General features: G+C 41.6%; 1 protein-coding gene across 5 annotated transcripts in view; it reads right to left on the reverse strand.

Moving 5' to 3' along the window:
* The window catches only part of ARMC9 (armadillo repeat containing 9), a 126,505-nt gene that overhangs the window by 95,645 nt on the left and 4,963 nt on the right, over positions 1-25,897 (reverse strand). For all 5 annotated transcript variants that reach the window (XM_045559661.1, XM_045559664.1, XM_045559665.1 and 2 more), the window contains exons 2-9: positions 25,480-25,567; positions 23,008-23,133; positions 21,592-21,762; positions 19,880-20,035; positions 14,175-14,267; positions 10,750-10,774; positions 3,250-3,407; positions 1,883-1,981 (exon numbers count right to left, since the gene is read on the reverse strand). In XM_045559661.1, the coding sequence (XP_045415617.1) occupies positions 1,883-1,981; positions 3,250-3,407; positions 10,750-10,774; positions 14,175-14,267; positions 19,880-20,035; positions 21,592-21,762; positions 23,008-23,133; positions 25,480-25,530 (879 nt within the window). In that variant the 5' untranslated portion in view covers positions 25,531-25,567. The remainder of the gene's footprint in view (positions 1-1,882; positions 1,982-3,249; positions 3,408-10,749; positions 10,775-14,174; positions 14,268-19,879; positions 20,036-21,591; positions 21,763-23,007; positions 23,134-25,479; positions 25,568-25,897) is intronic.

Genomic DNA, 25,897 nt, shown 5'->3' on the forward strand with positions numbered 1-25,897 from the left:
TAACTGCCCTCTCTTGCTGTATGAGCACTGTGATCATGTAACTGCTCATGTTTCCTTTTTTGCATAGGCTGCTAGAAAGCTCAGAGCCAAATCCGTGGCCTGCCTCTCCAGAGGTAGAGCACCTCATGACATGCATTCTTTGTATCAGCCCTTATCTTTGATTACTTTTATTTGTCCTACTCTTATTTTCATTTAATCACAATTTCTTTACTTATTTTTATTTTCTAATTTTTCCCCTCATATTATAATAAGCTATTTCAAATCTTGCGAATGTGGTAGGGTATAAATTTTTAAAAAAATACTAAAACAGGGCCAGGCACAGTGGCTCATGCCTGTGATCTTAGCACTCTGGGAGGCTGAGGTGGGAGGATCACTTGAGCTCAGGAGTTCGAGACCAGCCTGAGCAAGAGCGAGACCCTGTCTCTACGAAAAATAGAAAAATTAGCTGGGCATGGTGGTGTGCACCTGTAGTCCCAGCTACTTGGGAGGCTGAGGCAGGAGGATCGCTTGAGCCCAGGAGTTTGAGGTTGCTGTGAGCTAGGCTGATACGACGGCAACTCTAGCCAGGGCAACAGAGCAAGACTCTGTCTCAAAAAAAAAAAAAAAAACAAACCTAAAAAAGGCCCCTGTTTATTAAGACTCTAACACTAATGTGAAAACCCTTATGTAAAAGCTGTGACTCTGACCCACCAGGGTGCCTCAGGATCACTCAGGAGCTTCATTCCAAAACTACACACCTGGCTTCACCCCCCCAGACTCTGAACCAGGCAGCAGATTGGCATGAGCTCCAGGGCCATGGGTTCCTGAACTTAGAAGACTTGCTTGAGAGACACTGGTGTGCTCCCCTGGTTAAGAACCCCTGCCTCAAAACCACGTGCCTCCAGATGTGCTAGCCTAGGGACATAACATCAGGTGAGTAATATTTGGCTGAGGATGCATAACCGGAATGTAATTACAAGGAAAAATCAAACTTGAAAGGAGAAATACTATATTTATTAAAAAATAGGAAAACTGTGTTCTTCTAAAATGCCAATGTCATGAAAGTCAAAGAAGGACTAGGGAAGTGTTCAAGATTAAAAGAGGCTAAGGAGCCACGACAACTCTGCAATGCCTGACCCCAGCCTACTAGAGGAGGGGAAATGCTTTTAATAGAAAGGACATTATTGGCTCAACTGACAAAATTGGGAAATGGATGGTAGATTGGATAAGAAGAGTGTGTCAGTGTTAAATTTACTGAAGTTGGTAACTGTACAGTTATATAAGAGAATATTCCTAGTCTCAGAAAAATACACTGAAGTATTTAGGAGTAAAAGGCCATAATATATGCAATTAATCTTCAAATGGTTCAGAAAACAGATTGTGTGTGCGTGTGTGTGCATGTGTGGAAAGGGAGAGAGAACAAACAAATGGGGTAAAGGCTCACAGTTGATGAATCTGGGTAAAGGGTATACTAGTGTCATTTGCACTATTTTTGCAACTTTTCTGTAAGTTTGTAATTATTCCAAGTAAAAAGCTAAAAAAAAAAAAAAAAAAAGCCCCGGCCTTAGAACACTTAGAACACACAACTTCCGCTATGGCAGTTGTCATAAAAAGGAGTGGCCACTTGTTCCTACGCATTCCCAGGCCTTGGAGCCCCTCTGAGCAGCAGCAACGGGCGGAGCAGAACACGTCTCTCCTCTCCCTCCGCAGGAGGCTGTCTTTCAGCTGCGCCCTCTCCAAAACCAGCTTTGTGTTCCTTCTGGGAGTTTCCAAACCTCAAAAGCCAGCTGAAATGCAGCCTCTTGCATGTTATTTTCTCATGCTCTTTCAATTTTTTTTAGTTATGTTCTTTTTAAACTTAGGGGGACAGACTACAGGCACCCTGCCCCGAGCAGAGCCTCACCGTCCCAGGCCTCGTGAAGTCCACGCTGTGCGCCAGGCTCTGCCGCATCTGGTTACTGAAGAGGCGGATACACACGCTCTGGAGGTACTCGGGAGTGATCTGCAGGGACGACATGAGCACATCTGGTGAAGGCAGGACCCGCCTGAGGGCCATCTGAGGCACATCGGCAGTTGGTAGAGCTGTCGTTTTGCTTTAATATCGGAGCTCTTGGGCGGAGTTAAAGCATGGACGTGACAGAACAAACTGCCAACGTACTGCAGGTGCACTCAGGAGAATCATACTGCTAACCAGGTAATTGCACTTCATGTATTTCCGCTGCCATGTAAAATAAACGGATCTTAAATCATTTTTGTAAATTGGAGTAATGAAGTCACTGGGTGGCCACCATGTGCAGGAAAGAGCGCCAGGCTTCAAACTCGAAGATCTTGGCTCACTAAAGTCATTCCCATTAAAGTCAGGAGTAAGACAAAGATGCTTATGATGACATTATTCAACAACATCCCATAAGTCTTAGCCAAGGTACTAAGAACAAAAAAAAAGAAAGCTTATATAAATTTAAAAAGCAAAACAAACATATCATTATTTGAAGATGACGTGACTGTCCATCTAGAATACGAAAGAATCAACCAAAAAACCTATGAGATTAATAGAGTTCAAAAAGGTAGCTGGGGCCAGGCACAGTGGCTCGTGCCTATAATGCTAGCACTCTGGGAGGCTGAGGAGGGAGGACTGCTTGACAAGGTCAGGGGTTTGAGACCAGCCTGAGCAAGAGCAAGATTCCATCTCCACTAAAAATAGAAAAATTAGCCGGGCGTCATGGTGTGCGCCTATAGTCTTAGCTGCTCAGGGAGGCTGAGGCAAGAGAATTGCTAGAACACAGGCGTCTGAGGTTGCAGTGAGCTAAGAGATGACACCACTGCACTCTACCTAGGGCGACAGAGCGAGACTCTGTCTCAGGACAACAACAACAAAAAAGGTAGCTGGATATAAATCAATATGTGAAAATCAACAGCTTTCCTGTATGCCAGCAGGGCATTCCTCCCTCATTTTTTTGCCACTATATATATATTTTTTCTATTGCCAGAAAATTTACCCTTTGCTAATGTTAAGAATAAGGTAGACAAATAAAGATATGGTCAACAATTTGTTAGGGAAAATGGATAAAATATTGCAAGCAGCACGAGAAAAACAGCATGAAACATCAGCTCGGTCTCCTCTGTGTACACTAGCTTTCTGAAACAGAGCAGCGGGCTCTGCTGGCTTAACACTGAGAGAGAGGCAGGCTCCGCTGGCCTTACCAACAGTCCACGCCCGCAGTCCTTCTTCCTTGTGAAACAGACGCACACGCAGCTGGGGATCGTCCTTACCATCTTGCCACTGACTGTGGCCTCCAGAGAATCCACCAGCTCCGCCGTGACACCAATGAGATTGTGGTAGTCCGCCTGGATCTTATTGTACCGTTTCAGGTATGTCATTGACCTGCGTTCAGCTTCGACAAGCTGCTGGTGGAGCTGCTGCAACATTTCTAAGAAGACAGTTTACATTAAAATGAAACAAGAGAACAACAACAAAAGTGCACAAAATGAAAAATAACTGTATTCTTCTCAAAGGACTACCACACCTGTCAGAATATTTTGCTATAACAGTAACTCAACACTATTTCTGTTTAACACTTTACTTCTATTTCATGACACAGTTATTTACAAAGTGCTTTGTAACCACTGATTTAAAATTTCTTGTTTCTGGAAATTCAACTGAATCATCACTGGGTTTCCTAACAAAATCTATTATATTTCCAGCCAGGTGTGGTGGATTACTGGATTACGCCAGTAATCCTCGCACTTTGGGAAGCTGAGACGGGAGGATTGCTTGAGCCCAGGAGTTTGAGATCAGCCTATGCTACATGGCAAGACCCCGTCTCTACAAAAAATAGAAAAAAAATTATCGAGGTGTCATGGTGCACATCTGTACTCCCAGCTACTCGGGAGGCTGAGGCAGGAGGCTCACTTGAACCCAGGAGTTTGAGGCTGCAGTGAGCTATGATGACACCACTACATTCTAGCCTGGGCAACAGAGCGAGACCCTGGCTCAAAAATAAAAAATCTATTTCCTTGCCTGAACGTTATGCAATTTCTTTTAGTTCTTCTCTCCATGACTAAGAAACAAAATCTACAGTCAGCCTTCTATAGTCAGCTCACACAATGGTTCAACCAAACCTATGTCTTTTTCTCCGTTTTTGCACTATGAGGTTATCTGGGGGACAATTCATATCTGCAGGACAGATCTTCATTTTAAATAAAAATTAGGGCCACTTGACTGATGCTGAGAAAAACAAGAATCCAGAATAAGAAAAAATTCCAGTGCTCATTCTACCAGTTTGATAAAACATAAAATCACTGCCACCAGGCCTTAAAGCAAACAGCTTGGAAGGCTCAAGGGTTCTCTGCTTGGAATCCCTCCACGGAGCAGCCTAGAGAGACTGAGGCCACGCGCCGCCCTGACCACAGCTGGAACGGGCAAATCCTCATCACCTATTATACTTCTCTCTTGAAGGTCACATTTTGGGTGGAAGGAGACAATACCGCTCCCAAACCCAGGTTAGCCCACTGCTGTCCTGACCCAGGTAGTGTGTAATATTTAAAGTCTTCATTTTAGAACAGGTTTCAAGGAGAGAGAGAGACTTTGAAATTATAAAGACCTAGGCTCCAATCCCTACTCTACTGCTGTCTTGCTGCATACACAAAATATTTAACTTCTTAGATTCTCACTTCTTAACCTATAAAATGGGGGTAACGATATTACCTTGAAGGGTTATTGTGAGGATTAAATGAAAAAATATACTCAGAGAGCCTAGCACAATGGCTGGCCCAGGCAGGTGGTGGCTATTATTATTATTTCATTCCATGGAGAGGGCAAAGGCTTTCTACATGCATTTCTATGCAAGTAGATGACTTGAAAAAGTGGCAGAAAGTTTCCATCCTAAAATAGTCGTATGCAAGCTTTAAAAGATATGCGAATCATCCAGAACTAAAGATGATCAGGGCTCTCCCCAGACATTTGGATTTTATAGATAATGAGTGGAGTCTCAGTATTTATATTTTTAACAAACTCTCCAAATGGCTCTGATGCATACCATAAGTTTGAGAACCACTGTCCTAAGTTACTCAGTCTTCCTTCCTAATTTGTGTTCTAAACAGCTATAAAGATCACCTACATTCAAATTATATTTCAAAAACTTTCATGTTTCATGATTGTTTATGTGTGGAGAAGTAAAATACTTGAATTATTAAAATCCAAAATATCACTTGATAATGAACTATTATTATTTATTCAAAATATACAAATCTCGGTATTGAAAGATAACTTTTAAAAGTCATCTGGCATGAATTTACATCCAGTACTTAAACCCTTGGAGAATATCCCTGAAAATCATTTATCAAGCTTCTCCTTAAATATTACTAGGGAGAGGGAGTCACTACTTTCTGCCTCTTACAATATGTTAAATTTGTGCAATTATTAAAGTTTTCCATATGTATAAAATTGAAAGTTAAACTAAAACTCCCAAAGATGAAAATGCTATATAGTATCATTCATGATTTCATTTCATGGAAGCAAATGCTAGAGAACATCTGCGACAGCTTTCTTAACATGTACCAAGTGGTACATGATGAATCAGGTACTAAAACCCGTTATCTGGGCCAGATGACCTCCCAAATCCTCAGTGTGAATGTCCAAAGCAGTCCCTCCCTAAAGTGGACTGCACAAAGGAACTCTTCTCAGAAACTCATTTTGCAATTAACTAAACATAAGGGATTATTTGTGGAACTTTTGCCTTGGGAACCCAGAATTGGAATTTATTACAATTTCAAAGTGTGGAACATGTGAGGGAAAAAAGATTTAACTGCCCGCAGCATACAGGAATGAGAGAAGCTGGCAATGGGGCTGAAATGTTTGTGACCATTTTCAAATACTGTTGGCACTCTGTCTCCATGGGTACCACATCTGTGGATTCAACCAACCTCGGATCAAAAATATTTGGGGAAAAAAAACCCACATCTGAACATGTGCAGACTTTTTTTCTCGTCATTATTCCCTAAACAATACAGTATAACAACTATTTACAGAGCATTTACATTGCGCTAGGTATTATAAGTGATCTAGAGATGATTTAAAGTATACAGAAGGATGTGCATAGGTTATATGCAAACACTACACCGTTTTATATAAGAGATTTAGCATCCATAGATTTTGGTACCTGCGGGGGTCCAGGAATCAATCCCCCACAGATACCAAGGGACGACTGCATACCCTGTAGCAGAGGAATAGCCTGCTACCCACAGATAATCAGCTTGCAGACATCTTAGCTAGCTACAAACAGCACCTGACCCATGACGAAAAGCTATTTGGGAGACAGCTCAAAGACATCAACCTTATTTCAGAGCAATAAACAGCACTTTGACTCTTTTCTCTGTCAAAAGTTTTATGAGACAAGAACAACTAAGTCAAGACAGCCTGCCATGCAAGACCTCAACTTTTAATGGAGATGACTTACTAGAAACTCCATGTTATTTTAATAAAACTGTCAGTCATGACAGTGAAATTTATGGAGACCCTTCATATTCCAAAACTTCTGACATAATTTGTACAAAAGTCCAAAGAACTGCATTCCAAGTCTTAAATGTGAGAGAGAGAGAGAGATACAACTAAAAGAATTTCGGCTGGGAGCGGTGGCTCACGCCTGTAATCCTAGCACTCTGGGAGGCCGAGGTGGGAGGATGGGAGGATCGCTTGAGCTCAGGAGTTCGAGACCAGCCTGAGCAAGAGCGAGACCCCGTCTCTACTAAAAATAGAAAGAAATTATCTGGACAGCTAAAAATATATAGAGAAAAAAATTAGCTGGGCATGGTGGCACATGTCTGTAGTCCCAGCTACTCAGGAGGTTGAGGCAGTAGGATCGCTTGAGCCCAGGAGTTTGAGGTTGCTGTGAGCTAGGCTGATGCCACGGCACTCTAGCCCAGGCAACAGAGCGAGACTCTGTCTCGAAAAAAAAAAAAAGAAAAAGAAAAAGAATTTAAAAGAATGTCAATTAAAGTCACAGGAAGTTTTCCTGTAATTCCAGCATGCAAGGAATCAATAACAACAGTGGCACAAATCTCTCCCCAGCCACATAAGCTTTCTAACATTTCTACTTCATTTCAGGGTGCTTTTGTCTGTTCGTTTAAGTGTAAATGAGAATTTCACTGTAGAGACAGAGACCTTGGCTGCTCAAGACAAAATAATCAATTTTAAAATACAGAATTGTTTTTCTAACCTAATATAAAAACCTAAAATCAGTCACTCTATAATGAAACATTCTTTCTTCTTTGTCAGATATAAATTTCCTTTTTGGTATTTTCCCAATCCACATATACTAGATAAAGAAAATTATAACTTATAACTATACATATAGGTCATCATTTTTAAAAATACTGTTTAGGGCTCCAAATTCTAGAAAAATTATCCGTTGCTCATTTTCTGAAGAGGCTGAATGAACTATGTCAGAAATGCCAGAAGATGTTCTTTCTTTTTTTTTTTTTTTTTGAGACAGAGTCTCCCTCTGTTGCCTGGGCTGGAGTGCTGTGGCGTCAGCCTAGCTCACAGCAACCTCAAGCTCCTGGGCTCAAGCAATCCTCCTGCCTGAGCCTCCCGAGTAGCTGGGACTACAGGCATGTGCCACCATGCCCGGCTAATTTTTTCTATATATTTTTAGCTGTCCAGATAATTTCTTTCTATTTTTAGTAGAGATGGGGTCTCGCTCTTGCTCAGGCTGGTCTCAAACTCCTGACCTCAAGCGATCCTCCCGCCTCGGCCTCCCAGAGTGCTAGGATTACAGACGTGAGCCACCGCGCCCGGCCAGAAGATGCTATTTTTATATCTTTTTAAAATGGCTAGGTGAAAATAATAATCCAATGTGCTATATTGCCACCCAACACTATTTTTTAATGTTATTCCTTTTGAGAGGATTTTCTACTACAAATACTTTTCTTGCCATCTTCAAAAGCCTATGAAAATCTCACTTTATCCATGAAAACTTCCTATCAAGACACCTAGAATAATGGTATCACCCAAACATTCCATTACAAAAACACCTGAGGCCAGGCGTCGGAGCTCACACCTGTAATCCTAGCACTTTGGGAGGCTGAGGCGGGAGGATTGCTTGAGCTCAGGAGTTTGAGGCCAACCTGAGCAAGAGTGAGACCCGGTCTCTACTAAAAACAAAAATTAGCCGAGCATCATGGTGTGCACCTGTAGTCCAAGCTACTAGGGAGGCTAAGTCAGGAGGATTGCTTGAGCCCAGCTGTTTGCAGTTGCAGTGACTATGATGATGCCACTGCACTCAACCCAAGGCGACAGAGTGAGACTCTGTCTCAAAAATAAATAAATAAATTTTAAAAAGTAAAACATCATTTAAAAAAAACCCAAAAACCCACCTGAGTGTAGAATTAAATTGGGGGCATATCTGTGTCTTTTGATCATTGCAGCCTTAGCTGCAGGAGGAGGGGACAAGTGGTGACAACTCACTGTCATGCCTGGGCCCAAGCTGTTAATCCCTGATCTCCACGGCAATACTACATTACAGAGTTTACTTATACACCTAGCCTGTCAGACTCAATTCCACAGACATTCTGCCTGGCTATCCTCAGAAAACTCAGTTAAAATCAAACCTAAAGAAGGTTGGAAAACCTCGGCCTCCTTGCTGAAATTCCAGAGTAAAGACCTGTAGAGAAACAAAAGCTCTTCTATTTACAATCCTCCTCCCAAGTTTACTTGATCTGCAAAATTGGTCCATTTATCAGAGAGATAACACTCCCAGCACAAAGCTATGCTCAAAAGTGACAGGGTGTGCTAGGGAGACAGGAGCTGCAGGGACTCAGGAACCAGAGAGAAGTTTCTTACCACCTTTCCACCCCCACTGCCTATGATACCAAAGATCAATTCTGAACAGGGACTTAGCAGATCCAACTGAGAACTAAGGCAGTTCTCTGGAGCCCAAAGGATGTGGGTGGAATAATGGTTTTAAAATGTCTGCAAAGTCTTCGACAATCGCTCCTTCCCATCAAGGGCTGGAGTGTAATTCTCCTTCCTGTGAATGTGAGCTGGCTTTAGGAACTCACCTGTAATGAGCAAAATGCAGCAGAAATGACAGAGTTACTTCAGAGCTTGGAAGACAGAAAAAAAGTGACACAGCTTCCACCTGGCTTTCTCTGGGGACATTCACTTTGGAACCCAGACAACATGCCCTGAGGAAGCCCAGGCCACATGGAGAGGCCACGTAGGTGTTCTGGTCAAGGGCCTCTGCTGAGATCCCAGGTGACAGCCAGCACCACCGCCAGACTCATGCAGGTGAGTGCCTTGGAGTGGCCCCTCCTGGCTCCATCTGACTGCACACAAGAGACACCCCAGGGAGAATGGCCTGAGCCCACAACTCCCAGACCATGCAGGTTAGTAATAAATGAATGTCACTAAGTCTGGGTGGTCTGTTGGGCGGCAGCAGAACAGTGGGATGAGGTGCATTTCCAGGAGCTGCAGGACAAGATGCAAATGCCCAGCCCAGGTTAAGAGTGCCAGCTGTGCTGGACGCGAGGAAACCAGCATGGGACCCACCCTGGCCACGGCCTGGGCCTGGAATAACACTTGCGGAGCAGGCCGTCAGAGCTGAGGAGACCGGCTGGGACAACTCCGCGGGAGGACCCATACCAAGGGCAGAGCAATCTCGGGGAGCTCCAAGGCTGTGCTCCAGCCAGAGCAGCCTGTGAGCCTCAGAGCATTCCAGGTTGACCTCGTGGGGCCGTATCTGGCAGAACCAGCAGCATGTTTAGAATGGCGGGCTGGGGATGCACCAGGCTACAAAGGGCAAAAGCAAGCCCAAGCCTCCAAAGCCTTCTCATCGGAAGTGACCAAAGCCCTCCTTGGATGCAAATCTAAAACACTGCTCATTTGTCAATGCCCTGGTAAGCAAAGAGCTAAACACTTTACTAATACCTCCTTTCTTTAAAAAAAACTTTAACTCTCTGAAAAGAAACATGGAAAAACAATGGCAGGAAGTTGAAATCCTCTCTGACATTACTCTGCTTTGAAAAGGGCAAATGTGCTATTTCATGGAACAAAAATTTCATGTAGTAAAACTCCACCTGCCGGGAACTGAGGATTGTGCCACCGGTACTTATCAATGGCATGAAGCACCCCAGGTACCCTTCCCAACATCACAGTTTAGGCAGTTTTCAAAATGTAGTGTCAAAGACAAAACTGAGGCAAAGTGCCCAACTGTGGCCACCTATTATTGCATTTTAAATAAAGTTTTTCTCACTTTACTGAAAAATGAACAGCTCTAGTAAACATTACTGACCATGGAAAAACATCATTTTGTGCTACAAACTTAAGACTAGAATTTCTACTTTGAATGTAAAAAATGGAAATGCTTTATAAGAATGGGCACTACATATTGCTAATGAGATAAGGCCCCACTTGACTAATTGAAAGTAAAAGCTAAAGATATTAAAATAATTCTTTGCTCACCCATGCTGCATGGAGCCTTCTAACTGTGCTGCTGCAGCACTTGGCTTTGGGATGTTACCAGGATTCTCCGCATTCCTCCAGGCCTTAGTTATCTGATATAGAAGAGGAAGCTAACAGTACTGGCTATCCTGAAAGGGGGGCCTCAAGGAAGGGCAGATAAATAGGACTGCAAAGCACTTCATAAATATTCAGACATTTAAAGCCTTCATTTGCCAAGTCCACGAATTCTTTCCATCTCTGTGCCTATCGCACTACTTAAGACTTAATTTGGCAAAGTTGTTCTTATAAAAGTTTTAATCTAGATGATTTACCTTTGTTACTTTGTCCATTCTCCTTCTGGGATGAGAAAGAAGTTCAGGAAAATAGGCATTTGGGATGCAATACTCTAACACTGTGTGGCCAATCTGTGAAAAAACCTCAGCATGTGAAAAAGAGAATTCTCAGTTCCAAATGTTGCTATAACTAGCTAAGCAACTTCTCAATACTTGGTAGACTCGCTCCCAAATAAATCCTCTTCTCTCCATCTCAGTTATCACTGTGGGAAACCAACCAAGTCTTGCGCTGTTTCAAAGCCTCCTAACTGGCCTTCCCATGCCCTTCAAAAGTCCTCCCCACTGCTACCAAAACATCCTACTGAACATGCAAACCTGAATCCACACCCTTTAACTCTGTAACTTCAATTCTGAAGCTTTAACCTAAGAAATTGATATTGGGATGAAAGCAGCAAAGCACAGTGGCTAAGATCACAGACTCTGGACACAGACTGCCTGGGTTCAAATCTCAGCTCCCAAATGTCTAGCTGCATGAAGGCAAATTACTTATCTTGGATTTTTTTTCTCCTTTAATTTAATTCATCTGAATTAAATTTTTCTTAATTTTTTGGTGACAGCTTTATTCATATAGTATATAATTCACTTATTTACAGTGTACATTTCAATGATTGTCAGTATTTTCACAGAGTTGTGCAACCATAATCATAATCAATTTTAGAACATTTTCATCATCCCCCAAAAAGAAACCCTATGTCCATCAGCACTCACTCCCATGTCCTCTGTCCACCCCAGCCCCTGGCAACCACTTATCTACTTTGTGTCTCTACAGATTTGCCTCTTTTGGAACTTTCTTCCTTTCTTTCTTTCTTTCTTTTTTTTTTAGAGACAGGATCTCACTCTGTGACCCAGGCTGGATCGCAGTGATCTGATCATAGCTCATTGCAGCCTCAAATTCCTTGGCTCAAGTGATCCTCCCACCTCAGCCACCTGAATATCTGGGACTACAGATGTGCACCCCCATGCCTAGCTAATATTTATATTTTTATTTTTGTAGAGATAGAGTCTGCCTATTGCCCAGGCTGGTCTCAAACTCCTGGCCCCAAGAAATCCTCTCACCTCGGCCTCCCAGAGTGCTGGGATTACCATTGTGAGTCACGTGCCCAGCCTGGCCCTTTCCTATAAATGGAATTATACAATATGTGGCCTTTTATGACTGGCTTCTTTTACTTAGCATAATGTTTTCATGGTTCATCCACATTGCAGCATGAGTCAGTACTTCATTTCTTTTGATGGCCAAGTAATATTCCGTTGTATGGACATATGCATATTTTATTTATCCATCCATCAGCTGATAGACATTTGGACTCTACGCTTTTTGGCTGCAATAAATGTTACTATGAACAATTCATGTACAAGTTGTGTTGATATATGTTTTCATTTCTCTTGGGTAAATAGCCAGGAGTGTAATTGCTGGGTCACATGGTATTAATAACTAAGTTTTAACCTTCTGAAGTTACTTAACATGTTTTTGAAGACTACTTAATGATATGGGGAAATTTTTTCTTCATTTCATAAAATTACTTAAAACTATATACACACATACATGTATCTATGTTTGTTATAAACATTACATACTTTTGGGTGTGTATATATATAGGAAGTATGACTGATTTTTATAATCAGGAATTAAAAAATAATTTTTTTTGGTTAAATACTACTATGTTAGTCTCCTACTTAAAGCACTTCAAAGTTTCTGTGTTTGCTGAAATCAAAAGAAATAAAATGCTTTAAAGGTTCGTCATTCCTTACAGGACTTCGCACAAACCTTCATGACTAGGCCACTGCCTCGTCTCTGACCTTCTCTCTGTCAGTCCTCTGCTCCAGCAATATTAAATTCTTTGTATTTTTCCCAAAGATACTGTCTCCGTGCCTTTGCACAGGCTGTTCCCTCTACCTGCAATTCCTAACCCCACTCTGTCTGCCTCACAGACTCCCATTTTATTGTTTAAAACTCCACCGTGGCTAAGAGAACTACGTCTTGACCTTTTCTTTATATCCCTAATTCGAGCACAATATTTAACTAATAATAGAAGCTTAATATATTGAGCTGAACTGCAAATATTTTCATGTAACAAGAAAAATAAGGAACACTGTTTATAGTTACCTGCTATATTTCAGTGTATGCTTTAAAGCATGTTGAATAGGATGAAAGGTGACAAGTACTTACAAATTCTCATACTAACAGCTAATAGTTAACAAGTACTTATTATGTGCCAGACTGTTTTAAGCAAGTTATAGGTATTAACTTCATCCTCATACTCTTCCTATGAAGTATTATTATTAACATACTAATATATTGTTAATATAAGTAATATAATTTACTATGTAAATAATTTCATTTAGATTCTTAACATATTGGCACTCATAAGTTTTAAACTGAGAATTACTTTTAAAAAGTATGTTAAAATATAAGCCAAGTTGGAAAAGTCCAAATTTCACTAAAAACCAGAGAGAAGAGCTATAGTTCAGTCTGACTGTGGCTCAGGCCAGGCTAAGGAATTTGAAGCCACTGAAGACTTGGGAAGCTGATGTTGAAATGTGTCATGGAATCCTAGAGACAAAAGACTTCAATTAGGAAAAAGGAGTTAAATACTTCAGAGTTAGAGAGGAAGCAGAAGGTATTATGTGGCAAAATAGCCTAAAATTTTCATTAAACAAAAAATCACCAACTTTACAATTCAAACTGTTATATTCTTGTTATAAAATAACTTTGTTTACATTTTATTCCAAATAAAAGGAGACAATTGTCCTTAAAGACTAACAACCTTTGGGAAATTAGATCCCCATGGTTCGGTGACCAAATTTTCCACTCTTCCTAGGAGAGACTCCATTTACACCTGCCACCCCGGTACTCTGTCCAGTTAGTGTCCCTTTTTACCCTCAAAAGTGTCCCAATTTGAATTAGATTGTGACAACAGCCTCACAACTCCATACATTTGCTAAAAATCATTGAATTGTACATTTACAATGAACAGATTTCATGTATATAAATTATACCTCAATAAAACTGTTTAAAAAGAAGTGCCAATTTGAACAACAAGTTAGATGGTCACACAATCCATATGCCATGGCCTCAAGGCCTTAAAAGTGATTGACCCTCTGCAAAGGGACAATTATTCCAAGGAGTTCTTTTATAAGAAGACAGACTTTTGTTTCCCTACCTAGACAGCTTCTAGGCATATGACATCAAAATAAGACCTGGCCAAGTCTCAGAGATCTAATGCCACAGAAGTCAACCTTTACAGACCTGGGCATATCCGCCCATTAATGATCCATTCACCTTGTAACTATAAAAGCAACACTATTAATTATCCCTACGTATGAGGCAACCTAAGCAAGTGTGCTACTCTGCATAAAATCTGCTCTAAGGCCATAGGTGGTCTCTATTTGCTTTAAAAGGATACATACATTGTTAAAAGCTTTGGTGTGTTGCTAGCTTTAAATATTAAAGCTAGAAACTTTTCCAACTTCAACTTCAACTCTGGAGTCCAGGAATCCTAAAGAAAAAAACAAAGGAACAAAAATAAAAACATTAAGTCACTAAATGCCAACACTATCATCAGGTTGTAACGAGTGCGTTAAATATCCCTGCCCGTTATTAGAACCAAAAATGAGATGTCTTGCAAGTGATGTGAGACTGTGAAATACAGATTTTAGGACATCTGACCAATTCATTTACAGAAGATTCAAGTATCCACAACAGGAGGAAAAAAACAGAGTTCTATCATAAACAGAGAAAAAATAACCCTGTATATGATATGAATATTTCATGTGATTTAAACACAATTGTGACAAGTAACCTTATTAGGGTGAATACCAAAAATAATTCAGTAAGGTTTAGGCATGCATGGCACTGGTAGGCACAACAAACAATTATCACCAAGCTACTGAAAGCTTCCCGAAGAAAAGGACTCATTTCCATAAACCTACTCTAAATAAGAAAAAATGACAGAAGCTATACCTGCCACAAATACCCCATCATGCCAAGGATTATGATATACTTTTAGTTTGATTTGCCCCTTAAAAATAAATTATTTATCTCAAATAATGCTCAATAAGGAGAAAATAATGACAAATATTTAATAGTAAAAGAAGTGCAACAAGTAAGGATCTTTCTCAGGACAATTTGCCTTTTTGACTCTTTATATATACAAAAACATCTTCCACTCAAACCAAGAAGTTCCACAAAAAAGCAGCTCTATCACTAAAAGTTCATATCATATCTACTGTCCTTTGGATCCTGCCCCTTCACCCTCAGACCTCCCTGTCCTTGCCCACTTCCTCCTCCCCTCCAGCCCTGCATTTGCCTCCACGCCTCCACCCCACCCAATCATCTAGCCAGCATGTCACCTGGCTTCTGGAAAAAGTACTGCCCAATGAACAGAAAGTTCTTATATTTAAAAAATTTTATAATTCCCTGACAGTGTGTATAAACTTTGTTTATAATGTGTATGTTATGGCTGGGTGCAGTGGCCTCACACCTATAATCCCAGTGCTTTGGGAAGCCAAGGTGGGAGGATCACTGAGGTCAGGAGTTCGAGACCAGCCTGGGCAATATAACTCTACAAAGCTCTGTAGAGACCCCATCTCAATAAAAAATTTAAAAATTAGGGCTGGCTGGGTGCAGTGGCTCGTACCTGTAATCCTAGCACTTTGGGAGGCTAAGGTGGGAGGACTGCTTGAGGCCAGGAGTTCTAGAACAGTCTGAGCAACACAGAGAGACCCTGTCTCCACAAAAAATAGAAAAATTAGCCGGGTGTGGTGGTACACACCTGTAGTCTCAGCTACTCAGGAGGCTGAGGCAGGAGGATCATTTAAGCCCAAGAGTTCCAGGGTGCAGTGAGGTATAATCGTGCCACTGTACTCCAGTCTGGGCAACAGACTGAGATCCTTTTTTTTTAAAAAAGGGTGTGTTATTATAGGTTGAATTGTGTCCCCCCAAAAGATATGCTTAAGTCCTAATCCCTGGTACCTCAGAACATGAAACCACGGGGAATGGGGTCATTGCAGATGTAATTAAAGTTAAGATGACACATTGGAGTAGGGTGGGCCCTTAACGTAGTATGACTGGTCCCCTCACAAGGAGAAGGAAATGTAGACACAGGCAGAGGGAGGATGGCCACGTGAAGGCAGAGGCAGAGATTAGAGCGATGCTGCCACAAGCCAAGGAACACCTATGGCCACCAGAACCTGGGAGAGGAAAGGAAGGATCCTCCCCTAGAGGCTTCAGGGAAAGCGTGGCCCTGCTGGCACCCTGATTCAGACTTCTAGTCTCCAGAACTGTGAGACAATCAATTTCTGTCGTTTTAAGCCACCCTATCTGTGGTACTTTGTTAGGGCAACCCTAGGAAACCAACGCAGTGTGCTACAGCTCGACCATATGGAAAAGAATCTCCGGACAGGACTGCTATGTTGGCCAACGTCAGTCTTACGAAAAAAGACATCTCACAAAACAAAGCAAAATATTTGGTACATGTAGACTTCCAGTTAAATTGCTATGTTGTTGTTTTGTTTTGAGACAGGGCCTCGCTCTGTCGCCCAGGCTACAGTGCAGTGGCATGATCATAGCTCACAGCAACCTCAGACTCCTGGGCTCAAGCGATCCTCCTGCCTCAGCTGCCTGAGTAGCTGGGACTACCAGCATGCGCCACCACTCCTGGCTAATTTTTCCATTTTTTGTAGAGACGGGGTCTCGCTCTTGCTCAGGCTCACTCTGTTGTTGATTACCACTTTGTAAAATCAACCAATATGCCATTTCAATTTAATTGCCTTATGGTGCACTGCTAATGGCAGGGATAAGATTGAATACAACCTCTCTGGGCAGGAATCCCCTATTTTTTTCTTGACTGTACTTATTTTTGCTGAGCTTTCAGCTTTGAGAGTAAGAACATTCCCCAAGTCTGAGGGCCCTTTCGCTACCCAGCTTCCAACAAGAATAGCGAAGAACTGGGGGAAGCGCAGTGCGGGTCTGTTGCACGTCGGGAAGCCACCTACCCTCTTTATGTCACAGCGTCTGTCCTTGCAGAAGGGGAACGTTAAAGTAGGTTAGTGATTGTCTGACCTTTTCCCCCAACAGCAGAACCCTTTTTATCATTCATGATCTTGCTCAGAACGCTAACACACTAAATGGATCAAAGTGGGGTTACTGCATGGAAGTGGGGGCTCACGCCCTTGGTTGACCTGTTGCCTCCTCCCTTCCTCGCAGAGCCTGCAAGAGTCCCTTCCATTTCCTTAACTCCTCGGTAATTAAGCATAACTCATGTCCCTGGCTCATAAAAGGCGAGGAGAAGTTTTTCCTGAAGTAATCAATCATAGGCATACCTAAGTATGTCTGCAAGGGGGTGCTCACTGACAAACTGAGTCTGCAGAAAAGAACTCATTACCATCTCTACAAAGGGATTTCCTTTGCTGTCACCACTGCAGAAGAGATAATCAGAAAAAGCAATGAAAACAACTAAGGAAACTGGATAAAATAAAGACCATCTTTTTAAAGCAAGACAAAAATTTCTAACAAGGAAGCAAGAGTTCCAGAACTTACCAGGAAAACAAAAGAAGCATTTCTAATGACAAGGTGTAGAAAGCCATGGATAAAATCCAACAAAGCACATGCTGGAAACTGTGATCAAGAAATTGTATAATCCACCCTCACTCTGAGTATGCTCTGGGATGGCACAAAGCACGTCCTGTGAGAGGGGCTTCGAGATATGATCACTTCCGTCTGGAGAATGCGTGTGGCCATCTTTTTAAATGCACCCCTGAGGGGCAAGAAAGGAACTGCAGTGGTCAAACATGAAGGAAAAGCAGGAACTCAGAGAAAACAAAGCATCAAAGGCAGTTTTTGCCCTAAGGAAAACAAGACCTTGAACTTCAGTTCTGAGAGGATGGAAGACAGTAAGATCTGCCCAAAGTAAGTAATCTGATAGGAGACTTCAGCTTAAAATTGGGACCCAAAGGGCTACACCATCAGTAAAAGGTTACAGATAAATAAAGCCACTACACAGAAGGGGACAACAAGGAAACATACCTGTCTTGACTGTCACATAGGTAGAAGAAAGGGAAAACCTCATTTGAGACTTCAAAACCACACTTAGTCCCATAAAAGACTGCAGCTGAAACTGATACTATCTGTGTGGTCCACAAAACCTCCAGCAAATAATGTCATTTAAAACAGTCCTGGGTTGGTAATGCACCAGGTGACTGGGAGATGCAAACGCAAACCTTTTCTGGAAGAATCAAACTGCACCCAGGTCTCAAAAAAATGCCCTCAACACCCAAGTAAAATGAACTAAGAGATTACAAAAATGACCCAGCAAAGCTAAATAAAAAACAAAAAAACTTCTATAAAAAAGAGCTAATAACTGAAATTACAAATTCAGGGAAAAGGATAAAGAACAGATTAAGTATCGCTGAAGGGTAAGTTTATGAACCAGAAGACAGATGGGAAGAAATCACTGAGAATACAGAGAGAGAGATCAAGAAATGGAAAACGAGGCCGGGCGCGGTGGCTCATGCCTGTAATCCTAGCACTCTGGGAGGCCGAGGCGGGTGGATCGCTCGAGGTCAGGAGTTCGAGACCAGCCTGAGCAAGAGCGAGACTCCGTCTCTACTAAAAACAGAAAGAAATTATCTGGCCAGCTAAAATATACATAGAAAAAATTAGCCGGGCATGGTGGTGCATGCCGGTAGTCCCAGCTACTCGGGAGGCTGAGGCAGTAGGATCGCTTAAGCCCAGGAGTTTGAGGTTGCTGTGAGCTAGGCTGACGCCACGGCACTCACTCTAGCCTGGGCAACAAAGTAACGCTCTGTCTCAAAAAAAAAAAAAGAAACGGAAAACGTAAGACGTTAAAAGACACGGAGGGCATAACGACGAGCGGGTACTTACCACTACTCAACTGTACTCTTACAAAGGGCCAAAATGATGAATTTTGTTATGTATTTTTTACCACAATTTAAAAAATGAAAAAATAAAAAGACATGGAGAATACAATGAAAAAGTCTAACATACATTTAATCAGATATCCCAGGGATAGAAAAGCGTATGGGGAAGAGGTAATATATAAAGAGATACAAATTAAGAATTTTCCAGAGTTGTTGAAAGACACAAAACTTTGCATCTAGGAAGCCCAACAAATCTTAAGTAAAACAGAAATCTACCCCTAGACACATTGTAGTGAAATTGTACAATCCCAAAGGCCAGAGAAAAAAGAGATCACCTACAAAGGCACAGCAATTAGAGTGACAGCCAACTTCAAAATAGAAACAATGAGAACTAGGAGACGATGCAATATGGCTAAGCTTTACATCTTCAATATACTAAAGCAAAATAACTGTGAACATAATATTCTAAACCCTAGGAAAGCAACACAGACATTTTCAGACAAACAGGAACTGAAAGAAGAGATATTCAAGTACAGGAGACTTTAAAGGAATGTACTTAACTCAGAGGAGAAAATTATCCCAGATGGAAGGTCCTTAACACAAGAAGGAATGGTGACAAAAATACAGGTAAATATAAGGGAACATCAATATACACTGATTGCATAAAATAGTAAAAATTTCCAATTTGTGCAGGTAAAGTATATAACTGAAATACTTGACAACAATAGCACATAAATTGGGAAAAGGATGAATGAAGTTAATGCATTCTAAGTTCATTGAATGTTCAGGAAGGAATAAAGATATATACTTTAGACTTTATTATATATACATACTAAAATATCTATGATGACCATTAAAAGAACAGATGTAGAGTAGCAGAAGGAAAAAATGGAATAAAATGATTCTCCATGAATACTGAAGGTCACTAAATTCCTTAAAGCATGACGTCTGCCCTGGAACCCCAGACCCGAGCAGCCGTGCTGCCCGCTGTGCCGTGGCCGCACCCGCCCCTGATTCTGCCTGCTCCACCCCGGGTCTAAGCTTTCTCCACGCTGCTATGCCATGCTCTTCACAAAGGAAGCTTCACTGTGAGAAAATGATGGCTGTAGTTAAAAGAATAATTTAAGCAAATCTTAGTTTTTTAAAGCACCACTCAGAAACTGCTAGTATATATAAGGTGAAACCCCAGTGTTGTCTAGGATCTGATACAAATTCAAAGCCTGCCACTTACCTGGAAGAGTTCTTTAAACGAGGGGTGTACCATAGGGTTGGGAACAAAAGGTAGGGCGTAGAAAGGAAGAAACTCCATGGTCTGGCTCAGCGCTGCCCCTTTGGTCTCCAGGTAGGTTTTGAAGTAAGAAATCCTTTCCTCCAGCTCCTCTCTATCCTAGAGGAAGGGAAGAAGCCCAGTCCACCTGTTCACCTGGCCTCGCCCCGTGGCTGGCACCCCCACCTGGCCGGGTAGGTGTGCTGTCACAGTCATTCTACAACTACCTCAAATTCTCCCCTAATAAAACTTTGTCAGGAATATCAGAGAACTACATATACAGTTCAATATGCTGTGTTTTTATTTTATTATCACCATTTTCTCATGTTCTTAAAATTCTTCATAAACATTTTTAATAGCAGGACAAAACCTCATCCTGCCTATTATAACTTACTTAATTCTCCCATTATTAGACATACACATTGCTTCCACTTCTTGCCTAGAAACAAATATTCGTCTGTCTTCCCCCGATTCCGGCAGGAGACGTTTCAAAAGGTGAGCAGGTGCCGCATTTGAGGCACACCATGAGGCCCTCTTCTGACCACTGGACTTAAAAAATAGATTATGTTTATTGATTTTTATGTTATATCAAAACTGAAACATTAAAAAACAGAAAAATTAAACACTAGAAATAAAAACAAAAAATGAAAACCTCCAATATCTTCTCCACATGAGTAATAGCTTAAAGAACAGCCTTCCAAGAACGGTACCACATTATAGTGTCACGCTGCTCCTTCCATCATTGTCCCCTCCTTTGGTGTCCCTGACATTAACAAGTTAACACTGGTCCCGGGGGCAGCAATTAATGCCCGGGGTCCAGTGCCAGCCAGGCCCTGCTCCCTTTCTGTCATTCCCTCTGCACTCAAAGCTCAACTGCAGTAGCAGCTAGAAATTTCAGCTCTGTCCTCTCCTCCCATCTCCAGCCCCCTGGGAAAGGACTGCAGAAGCTAAATCCAACCCATCGCTCAAATGGACTGTCCACAAATAGGCATACTATTTTCCACCACCTAAGTTTAAATTTATGTTCTCATATAGGGTCTATATGCAGCCTAAATATGTGTTCTCTTAGACATACATGTATATATATTAAGTTGCCAAACAAATGTTATTTTGATGAGTTTTCAAAAGCTTGAGGTATTTAGGAAAGCATGTAACTTTGATTACAGAAATGATTAAATGTCCATATAAATTAGAACATAAAGTACTGGGAATAAGGTAGAAAATCATTCATCATGGCCAGGTGCAGTGGTTCACGCCTGCAATCCTGGCACTCTGAGAGGTCAAGGCGGGAAGATTGCTTGAGCTCAGGAGTTCGAGACCAGCCTGAGCAAGAGTGAAACCCCCATCTCTACTAACAATAGAAAAATTAGGCGGGTACTATCGCACGTGACTATAGTCCCAGCTACTCAGGAGGCCGAGGCAAGAACATCACTTGAAGCCAGAGTTTGAGGCTGCAGTGAGCTATGATGACGTCACTGCACTCTACCCAGGGCAACAGAGCAAGACTCTGTCTCAAAGAAAAAAAAAAAGGAAAATCATTCATCAAAATGCCTACACCTTGGAGGCAATATGATAAAACAGCCACAAAATGAAATCAACACTGATTTGGAAAACAATAGCTAACTTTCTCTTAAAACACACCATTCAGACCAACTCAAATCACAAGGTAAACCTACCGGTCTCCCTACGGAGTGTTTCAGAAGATAGATGGCAAAATGGATATGAAGATAGAATTCCAACTTCTGGGCAAGGGAGTCACCATCTCGGATGGAACTGGGAATGTGCTCTTCCCACAAACTGAAGAACATCTTCTGGTCTCCACTGTCAAATGCAGCGACAAGATCCTTCTGTGAAGAAGACACCGGACTGAACCCTCGTAGTAAGGGATGCTAGTTCTTCCAACATCCCAAATCCTCACAACCCACCCAACACCATGGATACCCCATCCACTCCTTTTCGGAGTTAAGGGACAGAAAAATAGAGATCCCTGAGGGCTTGAAGCTTCTTAGGCTGAGATTCCTGCAGACCAACCCTGGTTTTCTACCGCTGTGCAGTATTAAATCCGAGTGCTATAAAAACAGACAAAAGGATCTGTTTCCACCTCTAATAACGACTCTATTCTTTTATGTTCTGCCTATCTCGCTCCAGGTTTGGGAGGTGCCAGGGAGGTCCGGCTGCTGCAGCACCCACAGAGGATTCTGTGTCTGAAGAGGCAGCAGCTCAGGTGCCTGAGGCCCAAAGGGGACCAGGCAGAGGGCATAGCCCCCCTTAAGCTCCACGGCCACTTTGACAGCATCCCTCCCAAAGATGACTATGCCGGGTCACTGGAGAGGCAGGGACTAGGAAAAGACGGGCAGTGGCTGCAGTCTGAACTGCAGCTACTCAAGCGACTCACAAACCAAGCCTCAAATTATTTCTGGAAGTAGTTATATTGAAGAAATAAATAAATTTATTAAAATAATAAAATCATCTGAAGGTGAAATATGCTACCTTGAGAAATGGTATGTTCTCTTGTCACTGGAAATATTCAAAGTGAACTGATCACTTACCTGGACTATTACAAATGGGATTGAGGCATCAAATAATGGTTGAAATGAGGACTGCTAAGGTCCCTTCTAGCCCTGAGAGTTAAGGACTGTATAATCTTGTGCCCTCTGCAGCTCACTGCTACCCAGAGAGCTGCTCAGGCATTCCCTTGATAAAACGCTACCTTGTCTTCTCACTCTTGTTCCCTGTCCCCTCCAATCCCCCCAAACTAGAATGCAAGCTCTGTGCAGAGATTTTGTTTTGTTTTGTTTGTTCACTGTTGTATCCCCAGTGTCTAGAATTAATAATTTTAAACTCCTCAGGAGTTCCTCTTTCCTTCTTCCCAAGAAATGTATGTGAAAGATCTTATGTGGCCACACATTTCCTAGGTAAGGTACAGAGATTTAAAGATGACACTACCAATTCATCCATAAATACTTATGCAGTCTAAAGTTACTCTGAGTAGGTCCTCAGAAACAATTCCACATTCTCCAATGGCAGCATTTTTTTTACAAATTGGGAGTATCTTGATTATCTACAGGGATGACAAATAAGCAAAACGTTACCTGAATTATCAATGATTTAGAATCTCTTAAAGATCCACCTGCTGTTTTACATAATGGTTTTCCTTTTATTTTGCACTCTTTTGAAAATGTTTTCAAGGTGTCTTCAAATTCAGCAAAATCTAAATACTATAAAAAAAGGAGAACATAATCAAACAACTCAGTAACAAAAAACCAAATAATACAATTTAAAAAATGGGCAAAGGACCTGAATAGACATTTCTCCAAAGACATAAAAAAAGGCCAACAGAATATGAAAAAGTGCTCAACATCACTAATCATCAGGGCAATGCAAATCAAAACCACAATGAGATGCCACCTCATACCTGTTAGAATGACTATTATCAAAAAGATGAAAAGTAATAAGTGTTGGCAGGGATGTGAACAAAAGGGAACCCTCATGCATTGTTGCTGGGAATGTAAATTTGGTACAGTCATTAGGGAAAACTGTATGGAAGTTCCTCAAAAAAATAAATATAGAACTACCATGATCCAGCAATCTCACTTCTGGGTATATACAGAAAGAAAATAAGATTAGTATTTCAAGCAGATATCTGCACCCCATGTTCACTGCAGCATTGTTCACAATGGCCAAGATATGGAATCAATGTAAATGTCTGACAGATGAATGGATAAAGAAAATGTAGTATATACCGATGATGGGATATTAGTCAGCCTCTAAACAGAAGGAAATCCTGTCATTTGTGACAACATGGATGGAACTGGAGGACATATGCTAAGTGAAAAGCCAGACACAGACAAATTCCTCATGATCTCACTTATATGTGGAATCTAAAATAGTCAACTTCATAGAATCAGAGAATACAATGGTGGTTGCCGGGGGTAGGGGATGGGGAGAATAGGGAGACGTTGGTCAAAGGCTACAAAGTTTCAGTTACACAAGATGAATAAGTTCTGGAGATCTAATGCACGGCATGGTGACTACAGTTAACTATATCATACTGTATATGTGAAATTTGCTAAGAAAGTAGAAAAGTGAGGGAAAAAGGAAACTATGTGAGGTGATGGAATATATTAATTAGCTCAATTGTGGGGTCAGTGAACTGTCAGTGAACCGTCATCTTTGGGAGAAGTTAATTTGGGATCCAACTTATAATTTACTTATCAATATACACCCTAAAAGCCTAGAAAGGCAGTATCACAGAAAATATTTATTTTCAGAAAATCAAGTTGTTTTCAGAAGGACAATGTGAGCTACACGATTCATTAAAATTATTGGTAGAAAAATAGGCCGGGTGTGGTGCTTCAGGCCTGGAATCCTTTGGGAGGCTAAGGCAGGAGGACCAGTTGAGGCTAGGAGTTTGAGACCAGCCTGACCAACATAGCATGACCTTGTCTCTACAAAAAAGGAAAAAAGAAATAAAAGAAAAAGAAAATCATGTGTACAGCAGTCTGAAAAAGGCAAAAGTGATTGGCAGGCCTGATGGTTCTGGGTCTAGTAGGTCCCTGGAAATCTGTTACTTGAAAGAGGGAATTGGAAATAAAGACTGTTGCTAAGGACAGGAGAAGATCAAGTCATTACAAGCTGGGCAGTGTCATCAGTGACCCGCCTGCACAGCACCAATGGTCTCCATCCATCTTGACACACATACTCTATCGTTGGTCTTCACACTCCTCTGCCCTCCTTCTCAGTTTGTGTTGGTCATTCCTTTCTGTTCCCACCTGCTGTAACTGTGGCTTTTCCCCCAGCCCAGGCCACAGCCTGCTGTTGTGACAACTTTAAGAATTTATTCACTATTATGCCACCAAATTCCAAAGTGGGTGCATTTCCAAGGTGGGTGCCTCATCCTTGCTCTATGGCCATGTCTCTCAGGCCTGCGGGACAGTTTAACCACACACTAAAGCAGCAGCAACTATTTCCTTAGCACCAAAAAGCATGAGCTGTGGGTCCTACTCTTCAAAATTTTCAGTATAGGAAAGCTAAATGTCCACTAGTAAGCAGTGAGTTAAATAATTAGGATGCAGCCACTCAATGAGATACTTGACAGCACTCGAATGTCTGGGGCGGATCATGGGAAGATGCTGAAAGATAACAGGCAAGCTACAGAATCCTGTGTGGATCATCCTGTTTTCTGACACAAACTATAGGCATGTGAATATATTTTTACTACTCATAGAAAAAAGTCTGGGAAGATAATACACTAAACCATTAACAGTGGCCACTGCAGGAGGGAAGCCAGGAAGTTCCCTTTTTCTACTTCTGTATCTTGAATCTTCTACCATGAGCATACATTGTTTTTATGATTTTCTTCAAAGGAACTTTTAAAAGTGACTTTAAGATTTCAGTTTAGTTAGAAACACAAAATGTAAACACATGGAAAATGATATAATGGAAAACAAATAGCTCCAATGTAATGATAAAACACTACAAGGCACTAAAGAATTTGTTGCATTTTAAAATACAAGTTTTCAAGATCTTTTTCTGTGACCTGTGTTTTTGTATAACATACCTACCTCTTTCACCAGTCCAAGTAATTCAGATTCATGAGCCAGAATATCCCCCATATTGAACCGTTACTGGTAACTCTCACAGCAAAAATCTCTACAAGGCAAAAACACAAAACAAAAGCTTTCATTTCAACCTCCTGTGAAATCACAAAAGGGTGGCTGTGGTGAGAAGAATGGCCCCTAAAGATGTCCAGGCCCTAATCCCTGGAACCTGTGACGTACGTGAGGTTCCATGGCAAGGGGGAATTAAGGCTACAGATGGCACTGAGGTTGCCAGCCAGCTGACAGTCAGGCAGGGAGGGGACCTGGATTACCCAGGTGGGCCCAAAGCAGTCACAGGGGAAAAAGGGAGGCAGGAGGGTCAGTGCCAGAGTGATGAGTGTGAGACTCGCCGGCCACTGCAGGCTTTGAAGGTGAAGGAACG

This window comes from Lemur catta, chromosome 8, assembly GCF_020740605.2.
Source record: "Lemur catta isolate mLemCat1 chromosome 8, mLemCat1.pri, whole genome shotgun sequence".
Taxonomy (NCBI): domain Eukaryota; kingdom Metazoa; phylum Chordata; class Mammalia; order Primates; family Lemuridae; genus Lemur; species Lemur catta.